Source organism: Pectinophora gossypiella, chromosome 2 (genome assembly GCF_024362695.1).
Source record: "Pectinophora gossypiella chromosome 2, ilPecGoss1.1, whole genome shotgun sequence".
Lineage (NCBI taxonomy): Eukaryota > Metazoa > Arthropoda > Insecta > Lepidoptera > Gelechiidae > Pectinophora > Pectinophora gossypiella.
In genome coordinates this window covers 3,697,290-3,722,344 of record NC_065405.1, presented here as the reverse complement: position 1 = coordinate 3,722,344, position 25,055 = coordinate 3,697,290, and the positions used below count along the sequence as shown (strand labels likewise).

General features: G+C 36.3%; 1 protein-coding gene across 2 annotated transcripts in view; it reads left to right on the top strand.

Moving 5' to 3' along the window:
• Positions 1-25,055, top strand: part of LOC126371861 (protein bunched, class 2/F/G isoform-like) — a 141,729-nt gene that overhangs the window by 57,557 nt on the left and 59,117 nt on the right. Inside the window, exon 2 of one of the 2 annotated variants that reach the window (XM_050017253.1) lies at positions 17,055-17,189. The exons of the other annotated variant lie outside the window; for it this stretch is intronic. Within the exon in view, the coding sequence (XP_049873210.1) occupies positions 17,055-17,189 (135 nt within the window). The remainder of the gene's footprint in view (positions 1-17,054; positions 17,190-25,055) is intronic. 2 annotated transcript variants of the gene reach the window in all.

The following is a 25,055-nucleotide window of genomic DNA, read 5'->3' as shown; positions in this document are numbered from 1 at the left end:
ACCAAAATAGGGACAGTCTCATATTTTTTTTTTTTTATTATAATGAAAACACAATACCGATTTCTTACCGCGTTAAAATCAGGGATATGGTAAGAACCCAATATTATGTTAATTAAAACACATAATAACGGGTTCTTACCGCGTTTAAAACAGGGATATGAGAATCCCGATATTTCAACACTGTAACCACCAGTATTATGTGTTTTTATTACGATAATAACAACGTAAACCTCAAACAATGTTTTTTTTATTCCTTTTTTTGTTAAATTGTCCCCGCCGGATCTTAAACCCGGGACCTCCGGATCGTGAGCACAACGCTCTCCCACTGGACCACTTCTAAAACTAGCTCAATATAACGTAGTTTTAGTTGCGTCTGTGATCGCCAATAGGTACATCGTATAAATAACTTGCGACTCACAAAAAAAAACAACTTATTTTTCAAGCGAGCTTCAAAGTTCAAAGTCCATGCGGTCTTATTCTTCCCCGCTTCAGGGTTTCGTGATAAAAACGTAAACATTCTGTCATTGCTAAAAATAGACTGGCGATAACTCGCTACGTCGCGGTGTAGCAACGCTTATATACATTCTCTTTCAGTTGTATTTTATATGTAGCTATTGTAGTTTTATTTTTTATATCAGAAATAAATAAAGACAAAATGTTTAAACGTTTTGCAGGGTATTGCTAAATTGTATATGTATTTAGTATTAAAATTTAATAAATAAAAAAAACCCGCATTGGAGCAGCGTGGTGGAGTATGCTCCATACCCCTTCCGGTGTCCTGTGCCCAGCAGTGGGACGTATATAGGATGTTTATGTTTAAGTTTTATGTAAATAATAAAAAAAGTAGTCATCAACTTAATTACCATGGATAAACTTGTTGAAGGTCAATTTTACATTATTTGAATCTATGTCATTTCGCAAGGTGGTTTGGCTGAAGAAGAAATGAAAATATCATCCAAATCAATTCAAATATAATTTATTGCACGGAACTTAATTTTAACATACAGGCATTATACATGGTTACAGTAATTGCTTGTTGCTCTAAAGATCTTCTAGGCAACCGCTACCAAAAAACAACCACTAATTAACTTAGATGCGGCATTATGTAACAAAAATAAAAAAAAAAAACATCTTCCTAGCTTTATCCCGTGTTCACAGGGTCCGCTTACCTAACCTGAAGATTTGACAGGTCCGGTTTTTCACAGAAGCGACTGCCTACCTGACCTTCCAATCCGCTATGGGAAAACCAGCCCATACACATAACATTTCCCGAGAATGCACGATGTTTTCCTTCACCTGAGCACATGATAACAATTTATGTATGATCCAAACGTGATGAAATCAATGGTTTAGGCCCGTACTGGATTAGAACCTGCGACCACACAGTGAGAGTAAAGCACTGTTCCGACTGGCCTATGACGGCCTTCTCAGTAATATAAAACAGACAAATAAAAATCTTCCTGAAATCTTCTTGCTGGTAATGCACCTGGTACATTTACGTTTTATGTATTTTGTAAAACTAGATGCCGCAACAAACATTCCGTACAAGCTTCGTAACATTTGGCTACGCTGAGCACACATGTCTTGGGCTGGGATCTAGTTCAAAACATTCTTTTTTTGTACCAATTTTTAGTGTTGTAATCCCAACCTGTTTTGTGAGCCAAATAAATAAATAAATAAATTCGAAAAAGATCAATAGGTACCGTATTCTATCTTCTTTACCAAGAAGAAATCATAAATATATTTAAAAAAGAAAACTTACAAAAAGATAAGGCAGTACAAAAATATATTTTTATCCGTCATACAGTGGGAACGAACCACGTGTTTTCGTGGAATCGGAGTCCGCAATGCAGTGGTTATTTCTACGTAAACTATTGTAGGATTGTAAAGTATACGTGTTGGGTTACAATGCTCAATGTTTGTTTTTACTAGTCAATGACATAATGTATTATATGCAAACGCATATACGTCATTCAGCCTTTTAAAAAACAAAAATATACGTACTTAATCAAATATTTTTTTGTAAATCGTTCATTATTTGTTTTATCCACTAAAATGTGAACTTATATTTATGGAAGTTTCGGTTTCGTTTTCGGCCGAAACTAAGACGGCCCTTTAACCTAGTTTCGGTCGGACTCTACTAGTCATTGACTGAAGTACCTATATAATACTTGTATAATACTTGTATAATACTTGTATAATACTTGTATTATTGAAAGCCCTTCGGACGGTTTAAAAGTTCTAGTAAACCCATCATTTTGAAAGCCTGTGAAAATGGTATATCTCTAGAAGGGAAATGGTGTCGTGTTTAGATGGTTCGCGTATGAAGAGAGAAGGAAATACTTACGAATAAGATTTATGATGCGGCACACTGGTGAAATTCGCTCAAAAATTGGCCAAAATTACGTCAAGTCTGTTATGCCTATATATTGCTGTAGTATGTCTAAAATAATAGGTTGAGGTGCTTTAAAAAGCAAAACTATTAGTTCGTGAAACACTTTGCCACTTCTGTTTATACTGAGAAATAAAGTGAAACAACTCTTGTTTGATATAGTTTGGGTATTCATCTTCACAGTGTGTTTTTTCCCGAACTTTTGTAACTAAGCGTTGAAATTGTATCTCGTGGTTATTAGATTCACCCGTTAAGTAATATAACTCAATAATTCTCTTCGACTAATTGGAATGCTATGCCTGAAAAAAATATTATGAGTATTTTATAAATTAGTATACATTGTAAGTTTTGCACTATGTTGTTTAGGTGACGCAGATAGACGCAGCAAATTTCGGTGTCATATGAAAGCTATAGATATGTTCTTTCGAAATATGTAAAAGAAACGGGTTGAGTGCGATTGAGTATGAACGTTTTCACTGAGTAAAACAAAAAAAACTGTTAAAATATACACTTCTCTTCAAACTTACATATCTATAACATCGCAAGTAATGTAAACTGTTTAGTAATACAGAAATAATAAACTAACCTGAAGGTATAGAATCCATTACGTTTTACACCAAATATCAGCTAAATAAAATTTAAACGTTATCATTAAACACAAGCTCAAAATTGTAATAAATTACTCAACAACCAAAACTGTTTGAATCGAGTGTTGTGGATATCTGAATAAAAAGTGTCAAACGTTAAAATGGTTATTCATAGATGGGGCCATATGTCTTGTTACTAAATTAGGCTACTAATTTAGAATCGGAGTAACTTTGCTTTTTTTAATTTTGGCCACATATTACGTAAAGGGTATAGCGAGGTAAGGAAGACGAAATCATTATAAGTCATTATTCATTATATTTCGTGTGTATCTTCTCGTTATCGACAATTATGTCACACACTATAACTTTATAATGATCAATTCAGACAGTATTACATGCGTGCGTGTTACGTGTGCATTACGCGTGCGTCTAACGCGCAATGTCGTAGATAAATGGTTGATTAAAACGCACAACTAGAGCGTGTACGCCATCTGTGTTCGCGGAAAACACAGTCACACAGACTACACAGAGGGAAATGTAGATTGATGAGCTTTACTGTGAAGATAATAATTAGATCCACACAACCTCGGTGCGAAATTGTTGGGTAAAGACACTAGATAGATATAGGTCTATGACTGATCTTGCAGTCAAATTGCTTATGCAATTTTGCAGGACATTGCATTTATACTAGTGTTTCTTAAGGCTTAATAATAATAATAAATAAATAAGGTCTTCTTTTTTGTTTTTACGGTACTTATTATCCCCGATTCCTCCACACCTAATAATAAGTCATTTTCTAATCCGAAAAGGAAAGGGACGCATGATTGTCAACTGTTAATTTTAAAACGACTTAATAAAATGGCGTTTCGCTAATACGCAACCCGTTTGATGTGTGCTGACAACTTAATTCTCAACTTAAGTTATTGGCCAATATTACATTTTGGGAGGGTTTTCCAAATTGCTGCCTAAAATTGACGTACTTGTGTTCCATAAATTTTCTGCTGGCAACATATATTTACTTCGGTACCAATTGAAACCACACATCTCTGATGTTAAGATTTCTTAAAACATAAACACATGTATAGTGTCCTTATTAAAATCAAGTCGTGTAGGTATTTTCTCAAACAAACTGCCTTTGATAATAAAAATCGTGTTCGTCGCTTCAGTTCCTTTGATACCGTAAGTCTATAAAGAGACACATTTTTCTTTTACGAAATACTCTACTATTCTAAGCGAACCATTTCCGGGGCTTTAATAGATGGATTCATTGGATGGCTAACTCGATATCTCTAAATAGTTTCCGTTCTCTGAATAATGTAATTTCGAAAATGATGGCCGATACGTACTGCGCAGACTTTGTTCTTTTGAAGCCTGGAATAGAGATAATTCTACTAATTGTTTAGATATTTTGCAGCAAAAGTAAATTGATAAGCTTGCTGATTTACTCGCTTACATAACTTATGTGTATACTTAGGTGTTAGTGACATCGTAACGAAAACTTTGAGGGATGATTCAGAGTCATGATTCTAAGTTGATATCAAGTGGAATTTCCCGTCGCAAAAGTATAGAACTAAAATAATTAAAAAAACACTAAATGTTAATGACTTTTCCGACAAGAAAATCCACTTGATGTCAAATGAGAATCATGGTCGGAATCATCCTCTTAATATTCGTTACTGCGCCACTAACACCCTGTATACTTTAATTTATGAAATGTAAATATCAGTTTATCAATTCTAGAACTGGTTTCGAATAAGTTAAAAATAGTGAACTCGCCATTTTCACATGCTAATGTTAATTTTACATAACAAAACTGTGTAGCAGCAATGTATTATGTGGTATCGTGGAACGAAGGCTGCCTCCCGTCAGCTTGCGCACGCGTTCACAATTATTATGATTTAAATTGCAAAATGGCCGTCCACTTAGCATCACAGCTACGCGTTGTTGTTACGTGTCAAAACTGAATTGCTGTTATTACTGTCCTGATTGATGCGAGTATAGGAACTAGTAAAATACTAGCTCTGAATACTAGTTCTTGCGTTATGTAAAGGGCAACCAGATCGTTGTACCTAGGTCGTTTTCACTTGTTCTGACCTTTTCCAACAATTTGCTCTTCACTTCTAACGATAACATTTGCTGGTAATTCCAGCAACACTCGCTTTGTTAATGTTTTTTCGTCATAAGCACTTAACATAAAGCATTTTATGGTGTAAAGCGTTAGAGTCATTGCTTAAATCTGTCGTGGTAATGCAGTAAAATGTAAGTAACGACTGGTTACCGGCGTTTCATACTTAACATCATCTTTATTGGGCATTCAGTATACGTCACATAACAAAACACTAGCATAAAATATTTATCGAAGACAGAAATCACGTAAACAGTAGGAACTTGTAGCTTAGCAACCGGGAGACCTTCCTCGCTTCTGTGGCCTTTTCTCACCAACCTAGCCAACCTCTGTTTGATTGATATATTTGATCAGTATTATGATTTAATACTACTTTACCTTATCGTTGAATAAAGTGACATATTTTAATATAGGTCCGACTTAATGATTATGTGTAGGTGTTCGTTGTAATAATTATATATTTGCATTTGCTGATGCAACTCTAACCTGTTTTACACCACGAATTGCCTGGGATAAGCATTAAATTTGTGCTTCTATATTATATGTATGCTGATCTGGGGGTTTAAAAACGCCATATGGAAGCAATTCATCTAAAAAAGCAATGTTGATATTTGACATTTGCTTGCATTGATGTTTATGGGCAAATGTGAAATGTGTCTAAGCCCTGGTATATTTAGATTAACTGTAACATTATCCACATAATCGGGAGGTCTTCTTTTTACGTGCCCAAACCAACGAAGCCTCTCTTGTAATTTGTCGGAGATGTCACGTACGCCGAGACTGCCGCGAACGTATTCGTTACGGATTTTTTCGAGCCTTGTCACTCCGCCCATCCACTGAAGCATTTTCATTTCAGCGACTTGGATGGTCTGAACTTGGCGCTGCGTTACTGCCCACGTTTCACTACCAATTGTTAAGAATGGCCTGATCATGCTCTTGTATACTAAGCCTTACTTTTAGCTTAACGGGTATTCGTTGGTCACAGGTTACGCCAGTTTCTTCCCGCCATTTAAACCAGGCTGCCACTATCAGATGCTGTATGTTTGAGTCCAGGTTGCCAGAAGAGTGTAACATGGTGCCCAAATATTTATATTCGTCACACCTGGTGACTTGCTGTCCGTCAATAATGAGAGGGTTGTTGACGGGAGATGGGTCGTTACACACCATGCTGCTCATATTGCTTCTCTTTATTATGATCACAATAATAATAGGGGAAAGATGCGTTGTGCCTGGGTGTAATAACAAGGGTCATCATTTATCCCCATTAACAAAATATGTATAGGTATGTCTGTTATCCATGAAATTATAAGGTTATACGAAGGCAACTCTGTACAGCGCCATCTTTGTTTTAGGGAACGTAGCCTGGAAAGTCCCCCATTGAGATTGCACAAATATTTGCACCTTAAATATTTTTGATGTCAAAATTTTAGTTATATATCACCTTCACGGGGCTTGCACCGCCCTACATAGCTTAACCTGAAAAAACATCCGCATCACAATGACTCATCGATTCTTCACAATCTGATAATTGGCGAAGTATATTAAAGTTATATAAAACCAATTTCATATGCGTATTGTTTGCGAGCTTTCAATAACCCATTGACGTCAAACCGGTAGTGGTTGAAAAGTACCATTCGCCTTTGTTTCTTTTGAATTTGCTTTCGAATTTATTACATTGATTCAAGCGGTGTTATTCCTGAAGCCCTTCCTGTTGCCAATAACACTAAATGTTATCATTAACTTAAGAGCCACGCTCTTGTCGGTGTAGCATTCTCCATTCTTGACTATCCCAGGCCAATGCCTTGACTTCTTTATAAGACACGACGTTCGCCCTCTCTATAATATGTTCCATGTAAGCTGGATTTGGCCTTCCCCTTCCTTTCTTTCCTTCCATCTGCTTCCATGTTTTTCATAAATTCATCGTGCTTAAATTACCAAAGCAATAACACCACTTCCATAAAAAAAATCAACGATAAAATATGACATGCCCTTTAATGTGATACCAACTTATCGCACAAGAAGTTGTCGCTCGTTACTTCGGCATCAAAATACGACGCAAAAAATCTTAAACATACCTATTGCTCCACAATAACAAACAATTTTTTAACCCTCCCAGTAGGGCACGACCAAGGTCAAACTCCATGATCTCATCTGCCTCATGACGTCATGTAGCAAACAAGTCCGATTATTTTCAGCTTTCTTTATTTTGTTACGTTGGAGAGGGTATAATTTTCGTAACTTAGTGGTCAGTCCGTCTGCCTTTACGTAATCAATTTTTAAGACTCCTCTGTTATTAGGATCTGATGTTGAAATTGTTTATTTTGTTTCGGCGCTTTCTTCTCGCAATTTTTAAAACCAGCACTTTTATGTGTGCCTTCAGTGTCGAAGAAATTTTGGTAATTTATTTTTCTTATTCTTTTTACTTTTCATCCTTTTTTTTATTAAAAGCTGTCTCTTCCTGTAGAGAGACTGTTAATTTTCGCGTAACAGTAACAACTAAACGTTAAATAGGTATAACCGTTGTGCCGGCAACCACTTTGCAAATACCTGCTAAATATGGCAACTTAACAATTTGTGCACCAAGTGATTCCGCTTACATTTGTCATGTCTATAACATTACCGTTTATGGTTGTTGTGCTTGGGAATACTGATTCATTCGCCGCTACAACTAATGTATTTCTTACCTTTCAAAATGCAATTTGAACAGTGGCATTTCCGCAAGTATATTGTTTTTATTAAGCGTAGCTGTTGTGACTACTAACAAGGTTAATTAATACATATCTTCAATAAAATGAAATAGAAATCGATGCATTGTATTGTTTCTTTACTTAGCTCCTAGCGTGTTAAGTCTGTCTCCCCTTGCTGTATATTCGATAAATTTTCTGAGACCCAAATTAGCTTTAGCCAATTTGGGATACACTTCAACACATCGTTGACTATGTAACCCGAGGCTATTTTAAACCTGATTGACACTGTCCAAAGGCTTCCTTACGCATGACTTGAGTTGTTCCTACGTCATCCTTTAAATGATATTTTTAAAAATACGTTTGTTGACAGGTTTCTTGTAGGTTCAACGAACTGTTTTGTGTTCTACCCGAGCTAAAGTTGATTTTTGATTGATGTTGGTAATGTATTCTTCTTCGTTTCGTTGCGTGGGTAAAATAATGATTAATGGAATGATGATAAAGTTGATTAATTTATAAACAATATTCGTTTGAATAATAAAGACCATTGAGTACATATTCATCACATATACCATACCTCTCTTAATCAACGTATAAAAGGTTTCCTCCGATATTATGAAAAATAATTCTTATCAGCATAGTCCTACGCAAAAAATATGATTCACTGTAAATTCCGGAAACCTGCTATCACTGTGAGAAGAATTTTCTGATAAGGCACCCTAAATGGCCGCTGGAGCGTTAAATCACAAGCTGATGTCATCAACCAATCAAAACGCTTTACACAAAATGTGGCGTGTAATCCTGTGTCATTATATTGATGTAAGTAAATTCAGAGGTCGTCGACACCACTAATGGCTCAGCAACACTAACATCAATCATCACATTTGGTACCCGGAAGCATGTAGAAAGTTCGACGCTCGACCTTAGGTGGTACGACCTTGGTGTCAAATTACAAAGAGGGTGAGAAATGATGGCCAAATATTTCTGTAGGACTTCACTTTGTTACGATTATAATCTATAACATGTACCTAACGAATAAAAGTTTTGTTTTGTTGGATGACTACAGCTACGGCCTTTTTGTGAAGTTTTTCGTCGATAATCGTGTTAAATGATAGTTACAAGATAGCAAAGAACAGGGAGTTTACTTTTTAATTTTCTACTTTCAAAGCTTTTCAAGAGAATAATGATTCGTATCTCATGTTTCTGTGTAACTTCTGTAACTTTAGTATCAGATTATACAGTGTGACTGATGAGTAATCTAGTTAAATGTGAATTCTTAAGATAGTGAGATTTTCACATTTGAAAAATCTTTCTTTTCTTATGTTCAAATTTGTTTTGAATCAGCGTACTGATTCATACTTCTGTACATGCACGGTTCTTTACTTACTAAGAATAAAGAACAAACTTACCTGTGAAAGCAAACATAAAACACAGTCAATAACACTTCTAACAGGTACCTGTCGCCACTTATTCTACTCGTATAATAGTTGTCAACTGTATTTTTTGCCTAAGCCTACCTAAACACTGTTCTTCGGTCATTCCCCTCTACCACCCGTATTATCCCCTACCCTCCAAGGTTCAACGTACGTCCTTCACAGCTCGTCAACTGCGTGTCAATTTACTAATGTCATTAGTTCACTTACCAATTAAGCACAGATATCAGATTTCGGCCTTGTCTAAATTTAGACCGCCTTTGTTTTGGTCCTTGTAACACGATCAACGTAATGTTGTTAGTGAGTAGTGATTACATATTCAGTTACATTCCTAAATGGACTTTCCAACTTCCCTGTTTCTGTTCTACCATTATCATTTCAACATAAACTCACGTCTATTTCCCACCGGGGTAGGCAGAGACTATGGAATTCCATACACTATCGTTTCAATTTATTTCTGTATCAATCTCCCAAAACTCAAATTACTTACCTGACATCTTTATCTTGTTATTAATTTCAAAGCGTTTCTTTATTACGCTACAGTAATTGATATATTATAATCTTCAAAGCAAATGTGTTTTTTGATTCATTCGTGTTTATCGCCAATTTTAATACTTCTTCAGCAGTTGCGTCTTAATATCTTCTCAATTTGTGGGTATGCTGTTTATATTTCCATATTCTGTTCATATTTCCTGTGTCGCCTGGTCGTTTGTCATCTGTGTCTCGTGTCTGCACACTGACGCTACAAGGTGCTTGTATTGGATTCGTCATTATTCTAATTCCGTACGCCGTGGGTGGCGATCGTTGCAGCTCGTCCACCATTTTATTCGCTTCTTGTTTTGTTAGTTCTTTGATCGTTTCGAACAATTAGCAAGTTTGACTCTGAGTCATGCAGTCTTGATGCTTTAATTAATCTTCATTAAAAATGTGTTAGACCTTTTGTTTTTCGGTATTTAATGAACATCTACCATAATATGTAACAATGACGCAGCGTAGTACTGTACTATAAACTTCATCATTTTCTACTTATACTTTTTCAAAAGTAGTCATGTTCTTGCAACAAAGTATTTAAGTTTGTTACATCATATACCTACCCAGTAAATCGACAGCAAAGTTCTAAACGGCAAGGACATTCGGAAATGTAACAAAAGCAATCTATTTCCGTAAGGAAACTATTAACATCGATGTCTCATGCGCAGAGTTCTAACGTCAGAGGTATATTTTAACCTGAGATCATCTCAAGGTTACATCTCGTTGTGTAGAAATTGTATAACCTACAGTATTCTATTCCTGTAAAAACGAACTCTCAGTAAATAATATAGGTATTCAACAAGAGCCGCGTAGTAGTAGTAGCGTAGTTAAACTAGATTTAGAAGTAAATCTAACGAGATACAAAAACAATTGTGTGTGAATTGTGTGAGAGGTGTGTGAGTGAGTATACCAAATCTGGCTCATCAGATAAATAGATAATTAAAAGTTTTCTTAACTGTCAGTTGATAGGTGAAAATATTTACACTTGCCTTTGGAAACAAGAAGCAGCTTCGCTTTAAAATCGACAAAAACAACATCTCAGTGTTTGCACACATCGGCCTACGCGCACGCATGCCGCCATTTTCTTTACGATCTGTTTACACATGATTCTTTCATGTCGACTATAGGGTTATCAGGTTCGTCGTAACATACAAACATATCCAGAAGCTTACGTCTAGACTTCGTTGTCTCAATGCCACTGCGACCTTTTACGATCGCTCACCTTTCGTTTTCATCAAGTGCTCTTATCTGCTGAACTTAACTCGCAGGTTTTTCAGGAAGAATGGTTTTGTTTCCGTGTCAATTGTGTTTGTCATCAACGGCAGTAATGATTGTGCCACGTTCACAAATATGTACTTTAGACTCAAGGTGCTATAAAACGGATTCTGACTTAATACCACCATAAACACGTGGTTTAGTAGTGGATTAAAATAGACTTTACTGTATTCTCCTGTCGGTTCCAAATTGTAAACATTTTATACTGCTTTGTTTAAGTCGTTGAGACAAAAATGTTTTGATCCTAAAGTTTTTAGTGTATAATATTTCAGCTATAAAAAGAATTTAAATGCTGGAAAACCAATTAGGTGTCGCCTTGGATTCTTTAAATAAAATCACATTCGTTTTGTAAGAACTTAAAATTCGATCTTAGCAATAAAAACCAATATAGTCGACTCAATGACCAGTTTAGTCACCAAAATTATTACGGATACGGAATTGGAAAATAAAGATCCCACGTATATTATTGCAATCCAACTTAAATTGGCCTTCGTGTTTCGTGTTACTTTTCTCTGTTTCGTTAATCGTAAGAAGGGGTTTCGGATAGGGGGAAGGTCAGCTTTTGCTGGTTTATGGTTCCAAGCGCGGACTACGGTCAAGGTTAACACGGCGCCTGGCCGGAGCCGGAATGAAAATAAACAAACGCTAAAACTTGAATAATTTGCGAATCTGCTCACCATCCGGCTACTGACAAAGGTGGAGGTTACAATTTATGAGAGCTTCTTATAAATAAACTTTGACTTGGAAAAATTGTTTCGAATGCTTCAGAAGAGTAGTACGCCGATTTTCCAAAATAAACAACAGTGTCAGAAATGTCTATACTAATCTGCCTGTGTGTATTTTAAACCCTTGTAACAGTTGATCCTTATCATAATATATTATTATCACATAAAATCGTCATTTTACGAAAATGACATTTAATTAAAGTTGGCTACAACCTCGCAATGATAAATAGTAAACAATTTTAATAAAACAGCCACAGAATAAAGTTTATATTTTGGCATTAAAATATTGCCTACGACATCAGCAAAATATGACCATTTGTTTATTTTATTTACTATTTAGGACGAAAATCTGTTATTGTAGCTGAAATTGTACTCGTGAGTTTAAATAGGAAGTGAACATTATTTGTAAACAAAAGTTTCCGTCGATAACATAATTTAATTTGTTATTCTGCGAGTAAAGCTTACTCATATTGCTAATAGTTTCCGGCCCAGTATCGCTGGATTAACAACAATGTTTTTACCTATACAATTGTTTTGCATATGTTTTTTGATCGGTTAATTATGATCTCATTCTAGCGTGGACTTTGATCATAGACGCGTCGTACTAAAACTAGATTCTTAAAAAAAGAAAGATTGTCGCGGTGTATCCGGTTCTTCAAAAAAAAAAACACAAATTTGAAGTTTAACGTTGTTGGAATTGTCAAAATGACATAATAGCGCTGTTTCATGAGACCGGTTGTCGTTGTTATCGCCTCCATCGGCTGCGCACGCGCCACAAACGACCGCTTGTATGATTTACCGCGTACTCCTTTGAAGGGTACCATTGTTGGCTTAACTTCTATTACACAATCGACGTTTGACGCTTGTCGAAGGTTATCTCAGGATATTGTGTGGCGAAGTAGACCGATTATTCAGCCGCTCCATGTTTGGTATTTCACGTTTTTGATATTTGTTTGTTACGCCTCCTATTGGATGCTGATTAGTGACCATGTTTACAGCAGTTAGGTCTAGATTAGTTTGAATTGTATTAGGTATTTATTTTGACATTATCTTAGATTGGATATATTTTAGGTGTTTAAACTTTAACGAGTCCATTACAATTTGGTACGATGCTATGATATCGATTTATATTCCGCCATTACCCTATCAAGACATAGTTGCTGTGAGTTTTGTGAATTATACCCTGACAGGTAGTATGCAACTTAGTCCTAATCGATATAATTTATTCAAGTATCAGATGACGCATTTGGGTCTATGAATTCTGCGTTTGTAAACCGACACAGCTTGTTTGCAGAGTTGTTTTCAATTTGCACCTTGCGCCGATCGCAACATACACATCAATTTGTTGAATTTATGTATCATAATAATTTGTAGGTGGAATTTGACTCCTACGCGCAACGATTTTAGTCATACCAATTAGCGTTAATCAATTATATGGTGGATCGCCAGAGGCGTATTTATAAGCATCTTGTTTGTCTTTATCTTACGCTAGATTTTACCTGATGTTTTCATTATTATTTTTGACACAGAATCTTTAAATGATTTTAAAATTATTAATGATTTAAGCCAGTAAAGAAGCATCATTACAAAAAATAAAGCTACATTACTGAATTCAGATTGCGTTAATAGCGTGTAAACGGAACGGCGTACGAGTGACAATCTTTTGAATCTTATAATCACTGTCCCCCTGCTGGCTTTCCGTCACGTGATCCCCGAATTTGGTGATCTGCCAAACAGACGTGTCTCCAAATTCCTGAACGTTGAAACGTGCCACTTTGATTAATTTTCTTATGCTACGTTATAAATTTTTAGATAATTTGTCGAAAATAGTCCGAATATTTGGCACTGTCAGGTGTAACATGGAATGGCGATGTTTTCCGCATGTACGGAGTTCCAGTTTAAACTGGATGGCATAAAATAATAATATGTTAACATCTGTAATACATAATAACACAAACAGAGCTCAGGGACACATTTTACAGAAGGTGATGTCATTAAGTAAATTAATTCTTGTAAAATATTTTGAAATGTAACGCGCAATTTAATCACGTCTTGCAAAAACTTTTGCATGTGTCGTTTTTATTCCTGAACATGGTCTGTTATAATAATATTAGCCGTTCTAATTAATTACTTATTAACTATTTTAGATAGATAGGTACTAAGACTTTGTTACTTGTTTATTACATCTGTTAATATTACTTTGTAAATTGCGTCATTCGATTGTTAGGACATTTCACTTTAAGTTCCGGTGTTGACAAGGCCAAGAGTGAAGGTTGAGAACTAATTTTATGTTAATTAAAAGGAAATTTAATTTCGGTTGATAACAACATTCAATGACTAGTAGTAACAGAAGCAAGCAATTACCAGCTGCACTTTCAATGACTGAGAAAACAACATAATAAGAAATGTTTGCGGTAACCATACACAATCACTAGAAGAATTTAATAATGTATTTTTTTTAATTCAATAGGTAAAACAGTCGACAGGCTTATCAATGCGAAAGTGTTTAGTTATGAATTTGATTATAAAAATGGCATTAATACAGAATGTATGCAAAAAACACCATGGCGTCAAGGACGGGTCCTTAGATGCTAATGGTGTGTGACATTCATCTACCATAGTATACTTTATGCTTTGCATGCATGGCCTCGAGAGGGTCGCGTGTATGCATGGTACAAATGCAACAAAAACAACTGACTCAGGGTGAGACTACATTGGAAATACCCACTAAGAGTTCTTCTACGTGTTTTCACAATTGTTGGAAATCTTGCAACAATTCCGATTTTGTTTATGTAATCTGTAATGGATTTATGCAGATCTGCTTCAAAATAAGGTAGTACTGTTGCAACTTGTGGTGACTACCAGGACTACCAAGTCTTGCTTATAGTAGTTTGGTAATATCGTTATAAAAATGTCGCGGTCACTCGTTTTAAACTAAGTTCTAAATTCTCAACAGTGCAAAAAGTCTAAATTTTACGATTTTTTTTGCAATACCGAAGAAATGCTGCAATAATATTGAAATAAATCAAGTCTTAGTGAACGCTGCATATAAAGAAAATATAAGTAATACTTCGATATTATGCTAGATATGTTCACTATATCAATTCTTTTCTTCTTATTACCCTTGCTCAACCATTATTGATGCTCAACCATTATTTATTTGCGTCATTCAAAGAAAACGCTCTGTTTTGTGGCTTACAAATTAAGCAAATTACAAGAGACCTTTATGAAAGCACGTCATTTAGTTCTCGTGGCGCATTTCTTAACATTTTCGCTGTATCTTTTTGACACCAGCAAAAAATTAATGCCTTCGCCAGAGGTGAAACGTCTTAAAAGTTTTTTTGATAAAATAATACGTTACAAAAACGTATTATCTTCACAAATCATTCGTTGAAGTTTAAAACTTGTGCCAAATCTTCATTTTTATACAAAATTCTACGAGCAAAAAGACTGATACTGATGTTAATGTCCTTTGTTGCAATTCGAGCTTCCGCCAAACGTGCGACCTCACTCTGTGACGCCGTTCAACCTTTGCATTTTATGGGTCCATAAAATTAACAATTGCGGAAATTAATACTCTCTGGCCTAAGTTAAATAATTTTATTGTCATACTCTCCTTTTCCCGAAACATGAATCGACCTCAGTGTCGGCAAAGTTTAAGCGGATGGAAAAATCATCTTTAACTTCCTTTTATTTACACATTTATTTACTAACACTGTATCATTTAACTTGTAAACTTGTAGCAATTCGTGGAATAAGTTGCGCAACGTGAGTCACGTTTTTCAACAGATTACGATCTTTCAATATTTCAAAGTAAACTTCAGTGTTAGTTTTCATAGAAGCGTTGAGTTACCCAGTCACGATATCTGCGATCGCGTTTACTTCGCTATTTTCGCCAACAGCGATAAGATTTTAAGTTGTTTTCATATGAATTTGTAATTTATAATATTGTATGACTAGGTCAGCTATTAAGAAAAGCTATAACAGTCTGCGTCATCTCAGTCAAAGCAGTCGTTAATAATTCTAACCTGAAAACATTTAAATATAGTTTCATGTAGTTTCCACTCTGTATTTTGATATTATGAACATGTTCAACTCTTTAAGTCTTTCAATTCTAAATGTCACTTAAAAGAGATAATTAACCCCTCCGTATTAGAGTACCTATGTTTTCAGATATGTCAACGTAAATAATTGTCTGACACTTTTTGCACCGAGAACATCACTCAAACATTATAGGAAGTTAGGAAGGTAAATTTGTCGAGTTCTCTAGACCGATTCTAATTTACAGACAATCGTATTTTTATAACAATAGTGTTTTAGATGTAGTCTTAACAAAAGCAACCTTGGCGACGGCGTCGCTTTGGCTGTGTTGTCTGCTCTGCTGACGTGTGGAACGCGCTCATCCCATTCATACAAGATGCGTTCTGTGCGACATATTTCTAGTTCGTTGACGTGAACAACTCGGCTAATTGCCTGTTCTCGCCCACTGTTGGCTGCGTGACTCGACTATACTAAGCTTCCTCTTACGTTCTATCTTCCTTGACTCTCTGATTGGCATATGAATCGCTATTATCATTATTAACTCTAACCGTTTCAAGTCTTGACTGATTTATATCATTGTTACTTCGCAAAGGGCCGTCTAAATCGTTCTTTGTTCTCCCGACGTTATTTTAATTAACAATGATTGCATCGTGTGGACTGTATCCAACGTTGGTTCTGCATATGAGAAGATTGACTTCAATGTTGATGGTTATAACAATTATTAATGTACCTAATCTCATCGTTGTACGTGCATGATGGGATTGTCACCAAAACGATTATACCTATCTTATGGTATACGTATGGAATGCTTGCTTGCATACCCCTATTGACTGACACCCCGTTGCCTTGCCACTAACTGAATATCACCGCTTAAATGTATATCTTCACCCCGCTGAGAATGCTCTGCTTCGCTCGGCTGTTTGTAGTCTATAACCGAGGTCGCAAATAAACAGCCTGTATCAATTACTGGTTATTGACAAACTTGGCGGGATACCAATATTAGTTCTATTAATGTTGATGTAACACCAAGAGATAAAAGATTGCCAAAGATCATAATGATGTAGTCACTGACAAAGTTAGAACTCCATTTACCTGCATACCTAATTGGCTTATCTGCTCCAAAATTCATTACAAATTCACTTCTATCATCCATGTCTCTTGTAGCTCTTTGGTTATCTTTGTTATCGTCGGCTTTTGGAGCAGCTAGGTCTGTTGACCAAGTGTACGCGAGGGCTGTGGTGACGTGGTGGTGTGTCGGCAGTATCAGCGGGCTGGCATTGGCGCTCGGCGGCAGCGGTGCGGGGAGTCCAGCAACGGAGGCCCGGGAGCACCTTCCGACTGCGACGTCCTCCCGCGCGCCTTCTCCGCCACCCTCCGAGAGGCAGCAACACTCCAGGTAGACGCCCACGCTCGGAACGTTTGGCTTCTCTGGCTATGGTTAATTTCGTTTATTCGTGTAAGGAATGCTGGCTTTTAAAGATGAGGTCAGATATTTTCCAATCTATTTTATTATTTTACTCAGTTTAATACTTTATATTTTTTAAGCTGGCATTCCGATTTTTGTTGAGGTGATGGTGAAGTTTTCGTGTTTTTTTTTTTTGTGGGTTTTTAAATTCAAAATTCTCGTGCTGTATAAAACGCCTTTGAACGTTCCTAGTATGTGTGCATGTTGCCTGCTGAGTGTTATTATTTCATTAAGTTTTGGTGGTAGCGCATTTTTTGTCTGTTCTTTATCTTGCGACATGTGTACAGTGTATATATTTGTGTATGTTTTTTGTATGTTATTTTTTGCGTTGGTTTCAAAGGTTGATGTTTTTATCCCTGCAGTTAGTTAATGCGAAACATATGACTGTTATTTATCACGACCATCCACACATAAAGCTTCGTAATGCTCGTAATGACTTGCTGGAGAACTTCAATAGCTGTTATAAATAAAATCAGAAGAAAATAAGTTTAATGACGACAATAAAGCGTACAATGCCATTAACCTATGTGAGCAGTCAACGGAGAATGACAGCATTTCCCCTAATAAAGAACTAATGATGGACTTACAACATACAATAAGGTACAATTCATTCGAAACAAGAGACCGGACAAACGGCCAGTAGTAATAATGGGTCGTGGAAATTACAATATGACCGGCTATTTAAAAAAAAAACAACTTACAAAACAAAGATGTGCAATTTAGTAAAGTTTGCTAAGCAGTTAACATAATCACTTAAACAAGCACCATTCGTATTTTTCTTTCTTGAATTGTAAAGACCTTGTTTCCATACACGACATCTTGCTGCTCAGCGGGTATTGGTTTTTGTGACGACCAGTTTAATTATACTGGACTTATCATCGATAACGCTGCTGAGATTATCAATCATAGTTTTTATAACCTTAGAGCTTATTTTAGCGCACATTTTTTAATACGTGTCTCATAACCCGCTGTCCAAGCTGAAAACGTCACGATCCAAAAATAGCACGCGGCGCTGTTAATGTGTAGTTATTGTAACTTTTTGTCTGTAGGTTGTTGACTCGTGATTAGAAGTCATGGCAAGGGCGAGAAGAGGCGAGGATGTAGGTTACACCGGATCGAATAGTTATCATGCAACCTTTAAAAGCTTTTAGGAAGTCTATCTGACAAAACATAACATAATCAACATTGACTATGAAATCGTTTTTGATAGACACACCTACATCTGATCCCTTAACAGGCAATTGTAAGAGTAGGGTAATAAATACTAAGAAAGCTAAAACTAACAGACTTACGTATTTCTTTTTAGTTTTTCTTTATTATAATTGGAAGTTCATCCACACACGACTAACCCATCGGACTTCGCCTTACAGTGGGATGATGATCTTGGCTCGTCAAGTCCATTGTTTTAAATGTTTACATGTCACTCGGTAACACTTCGCAGAATCGTACGACACTATCATATTTTAACATCGATGTCGCTGCCAAAACTCTTTGGCAACCACACCTGATTGATTGCTAGTGATTTGCAGTCTCGAATACTTAGAGTAGCTGTAGAAACTTCGGAACATTCGAGATATTTCTCATTCATGCAAGTGAATGGAACAAACAACTCCAAACAAGTTCTCTGCGTTGCGGTGTAACAGAATCCCGTCTTCTAGAGCTTTCGACGCACATTATAACTTGTTATTATTTGTTCATTATGATTGTGTAACAGGTTAAACTTTTTGTGGCAAGGCGTATAGGTGCGCAATCGCCTTGTCAAAGTGTACATCGAAGTACCTACTCACAATTACAAGGGCTGTTTTTGTTTTGATGTTAACTTTACAATAGATTTGAGAAAGCGATATGAAATGTTAGCAAATAATAGAATCGTAAGTAGAGTTACGAGCATAATCATACGATAAGTGGAGAAAAATCAAAACGTGTACACTGCATACCAGACAACCCAGATATTTATAAAGACGTGTTTTTATAAATTAAAATTCAATTTTCTTTAAGCTCCAATAAAATCAGTATCTTAAAGGTTTCAATCAAGTCAGTAGGTACACATAATCGGTGTCCATAAATTGTGGCGCGCGTAACTCGGTAGGTAGTATTCGAGCGTCGTCGAGTAAAGTGAGCAATTATTTTGAAATACGTTCGTAATGTAAAGTCGTTCGAGAACTATCTCTGGAATTGTAAGGGAATAATATTTCAAAGAAAGTCATCATCGTGGTCTGTGGCTAGCATTTTAGCTCTAGATTGTGGGCAGTTGAATGCTATACTGGGAAAGAAGAATATTAAGCGTAGTTGAACACGATAAAAATGATGATGTTAGAACATTAACACGAGTTACTACGAAACATTTATACACACACACAAGCATAGATCTAATGATTTAAGGCTCAACTCATCAACCCGATATGAAGGTAAAGCATAATCCACGAGATTGCTTTACTGCAATCTGATAATGTAAAAGCTTCACCCCATACAGTTTAGAAGCTTTGACTAGGTAACAATAAGGTTTTCACAGAGTAAAAAAATATAGATTTCCTTTAGAAAACTTATCTAAAGGTATAATATATGTCCAAAGCAGTACCCATCTAGTCTTAAAAGTAACTGAGAGCCAAGCCCTACGCTCTTGGCAACTGCGATTACGCACGTGGTCGCTAACTGCAATACCATTTGAAGGTTCGTATCTAAAGTGAATGGCTAAGAGCGTCTCTGAGGTCGGATTTAAGGCCGCGGGGCATGTGGATTGTAAGTTTTTTATATCATTATAATCAAAAGCTGTGGAAATAGCTGTGTCTTTCCCATGGTTCCGTCTTTGACGGTGTTATTTCTTATATTTCTATAAACTTTTCAGGCCGTATTGTTTAGCTTAACAAAAGCTATGAAAAATTTTAAAAATGAGTAGCTTGTTTTGAAATTTGTCGCTTTTCCGCCGATCACATTTGGTTTAGAGTTCAGGTAGCTTGAATTAAGAGTTGATATTGTTGAGATAAAACGCAGCACGTTCTCTCTACCAAAAGGTGTTTAGGGATAACTCGGAAAAAAATATTTCGTTCTTGAGTTGACCCAGTCGAGTAGTCTACTTATACAGGTAGCGTCATCTGCAATGACGCTAGACGAAAATAGAATGCGCACGTGTCGGCAGGAATGTTTTTCACCTTTCGAATGACGCGCGTTGAAAAAAAAAAAGTTATATAAGATTAAATAAAGCTTGGCAAAGTGGACTGGTTCGATCTGGACAGCCATTTTATTGGACACTTAAAGATTAAATAAAAATAAAGCTGTCCCAAATGTCTGCTTGTTTTTCTCGGTCGCGCGAAATATGAGTATTATGTTTGAAACGGTATTTCGGTTTAACGGTGTCTGTAAACGTCCAAAGTAGCCGAATTACCTTTTAATATCAAAAGCTTCAAAGATGTAAAATGCAAATGTAAGATAATGTTTTACGCAAATCTGATTCAAATTGTTAGGTATGCGATGCACGAGTAAACGAAACTAGAGCGCATCAGCTGGAAATAGTTTCAGCTTATACAATTAATAACAGAAGTTCAGACGTAGAGCTAAACGAGTTGGATAGTTCCGCACAACAACAGAACAATGCCAATTAGCCGCGTGTCACGTACGTCGAGTAGTAGAGTGCACTGACACCCCCAGACACCCCTTACTTTTTGCACGCTCCACTTATGACCCCTTAGGGTAAGCAGCATAAATAGACCATTTTAAATACACCCCTGTTGGACCTTTACAGGCATGTATGATTACGGAAGGCAATTAAAATTTTCATTCACATGAGAATTGCGGGGGTAGTGGTAAAAAACAGCGGTTTAATAACAGCAGGTGCAAGGTGGAACATGCTGGTAGAATTACTGTCATGTACGTATTATGGATGTATGCAATATAATACAAGTTATTTTTTCATTTGCCATGTCACGTTCTTATTTGGGCTAGTACATAAGTTTTACGTTATCATGAGGGCTGTAGGCGTTTCTTTTGAAACAACTTTTTTATTTTACTTTAATTTTACATAAGTTCTGTTCACCGCGTAATTCATTAGCAACTTGATTCACTTTTTTCGCTAGAGGTGTGTTTGATCATCTTGATCATTATCCTTCAGACTTTCTCACACTGCTAGTTCTTGCTATAAGTCGTTTATATTGAGCTTCAAAAGGCATAATTGATAGATAAACAGCACATTAATCAGTGAATGTTGCCAAAGCAAAATGATTTGCACCGTTATGTTCGGCCTAGCAACGGCTGGGTTCGATGCCCGACCAAAGTTACGGTCTCAATCCGACCTCACAGATTCGCCATTCGCAATTCATCATTTTCTACCGGCGGTTGTCAATCATACGTTGGCAGTGAAATGGTTCCTATCTAGAGTAGACGATTTGAGGTCATGTTCCGGCTTAGTTTAAACAATTTTTCCGTTCTTACGGTCCGGAGATTAGAAGACATGTGGGTTTTAGTTTTTGGTTACCTTTATTAGAAGATTAAATGACCTGTGGAATTAGATACCTAACTAACAAATGAGAAAAAGAAGTTTCCACAATGTACGAAACTTTTGACCTCTGCACGTTTATTTTACTATTTCTTAGAAGCTTTAGCTGCTCTATATGTAAGCTGTTAGCAACAAAGTTAACGTCATATCAAGCGACATTGAAACCCATCCCGAGTGGATGTAACCGCAGCCTCGGGAAGCGTCCACGCACCCAACCGTGCAAGGACTCAGCGTGACGTCATCGACAATGACCGCCAGACCTTCCCGACCATCTTCGACCCTCCCTCCAACACGGAAGAGCCATATTACTCTGAGAGAAAGTAAACCTCCAGAACCTTCGGATCGTGCGTATGCGGTTACCGTCCATTGTTGCTTGATGACACTGTCACGTAACTCTATCGTAGGAAGATGGAGTGACTACGATACAGAATTACATGTAATTCCAAAATTTGATTGGCTCTAAAACCCATTTTACGACTTCCAATACAACTTACATTAAAGAGTATGTGGGATGTTAACATGCATGGTGCTAGTTTACGAATGGCAGTGGGAGTTTTATATGTCAGTGAAACAGATTGCCGCCGTAGGTAATATCTGCATTTGGCAAGTTCAGCTATTTACATTTTCAATGGTTGAAGACCTTCCTACCAGTCGTTCGATTTGCAAATCTAAAATCTTGTCTAAGTCCTATTTTTTACTCGAGGTGATATCATCTTGTTTGTCGCAGAACGCTAAACCCTCCACTAATATTACTTTAGTAGTTATACAACTAATTCGCGAAGATTAGCGTTAGCTTGAGGTAAACATTAAACAAGAACCACGCCTACATGAACAGATGTAAAGATGTTGCTACTGACGTTCAGAAGTTGCCAGTAAAGTTAAATTGATCGTCTTTCTTGCGAACAACAATTTAATTATGAGAGCCAAACCACAAACAATACGTGGAATCGCCAAATTTTAATTTGTTTATCTACGTATATGCTACTAAAGATATCAGCGAGCTTCGTTTCGGAGAAGACAATTTGCTGGCATCATTTCGGTCACGGTACTAACCACTAATAATGAGAATTGAGTCATTATTATATTCGAAAAATAACCCGCAATTTCCTCAATCGATTTGTGTTCTTCAGAATTCGAGATGTATATGTCGTGGCCAGATCATAGAATTGACCATTTCATGAAATGATCGACCATTTCATGAAATGGTCGTATTTCATGAAATGGCCAACTTCAACTGACCATATCGTTGAAACGTCAGCGTTTAATGATATTTCCATCCACGTTTGGCCATATCATTAATGTAGGGTGTCCATGATAAGTGGTGTAATAAAAACGCGAAATAAGATAGGAAATAATGTATTACTCTAGTACAAAGTACAAAAATGTTTAAAAGTCAATTAAAAATTAAAAAGTCGTTTTCGATTAACGGAGTGTTGATGTAGTTGACATATACGCCGTAACTGCATCTCGCTTTGAAGTCGTCGTCATATTTTTTGACACTATTTCATGCCATTGGTCATCATTCAGTATACTTTTCGTGTGTAAGATAAACATACTGGCGGCGTAGGGGTGGCCCAAGGGCCACCCCCGCCGCACCCTAACCTACTGTTATGCCTTGTAAAAAATATAAAAAAAAGGATTATGATAATTTAAATTATGACAAAAACATTTATGCGTTTTAATAGAATCCTGTTTCAAGTAGTTAATGCCATCTGCGGCATATCTACAATAAGTCACGTCAAAAAAAGAAACTTTACGGACAGTAGGATCGTCTATATTTTTCTTTTTTAAAATTAATATCTCTTCATTCGCAGTTTTAATTATATCATATTTTGAAATCCAATAATAGTCCATTGATTTACGTAGCGTGGTCACTCGACCTTCATTATTTGCCATATAACCTAAAAATAAAAATAAAGTTGCTGTCTACTGTTAATACGAGTTTTTCTTTTCACTTTAGTGTCAAAACATTGCTTCAATGCACTTTTATCTTGTATTTGCTCATTATTATTCGTATTATTCGCGTCCACACAAGAATAATTATTGTCCGCCGCCATTATGCAAAACATAAACAAAGCGACACCAGCGCCACTACCGGTGGATAATGTTACTATTTTACGATATGATCGCTAACGTTTGGCCATATCATGAAGTAATCATGCATTTAGTTGGTCATATCGTTAAACGTTTTGTGTTCATTGATCTGGCCAAACCACATCATGATGTGGCCAACGAATGTTGTTCTATTTCATGAAATACGACCATTTCATGAAATGGTCGATCATTTCATGAAATGATCAATTCTATGATATGGCCACGATATATACAACAACATCTTATGATTTCCGGTTTTCTTTCGCCCAGGCTTGATGTGTTAAGTTGCTCTAAGGTCATTCGTAGCCGGACGATATATTAATCATGTTGATGTATTCATTTCATTTTGCACTGAAGGAGAAAATTGAAATAAAAAAAGGAAACCAATTTGCGTTTGCTTTTACTTCGCCATGTAACGAGTGAAAGCATGTGCGAAATCCATAAAGTTCTTATCTATTCCTATAGTGATTGGAAAGGGGTAACACAATTATACTTGAGACGGAAGTGTTTAAGCTTTTACTTTTAGTTTTGCAGTTATGCCTCTAACATTACTGGTACTGTAGCACGTTTGTCTAGGCTAAATGACTAGATTCTAGACAGATAAAGCAAAGTTGTTCTAGATGACCTTGTTCCATTGTATACCTGCAACAGTAACCTCTACTCTCTATATTGTCCTCTACTAAACATAAAATAGTTATCATTAATGGTAAGCCATTCCACGAATATATAAATAAGCGTAATTTGAAATTTCATTTTCATTACGCTTGATGTGTTTAATTTTAACAACGGTCCACATCCTATTTGGCTTTTTATATCTCTGGAAAGAATTTGGCAACACTACAAACATCCCGTCTTATTTTTGATGTAGACCAGAAGATCAAAAGTGACTCGGACATACATAATTATTATATACATTAATTTGTCGCACCAGGTGAGATTTTTCTAGGAAACACTACATTTATTTCTGATTTCATGACATGTTAGGCCTAGAACGGGCGTGAACTTGTTGGTGGTGCCAAAACCCACTTGTTTCATTTGCCAAGCATTCACGAAGTTGGTCAGCGACCCTTATAATGTTACAATATGATGACGAATAATAAAGCTAATATAGTTATAATATCTCTACATGCTATCAATTTACAGACTGTTGTTATGTGCATTGTGCAAGCTTTACCGATTTTCTGTCAGGAGTATCTGGTTTTTGTGTCTGTGTA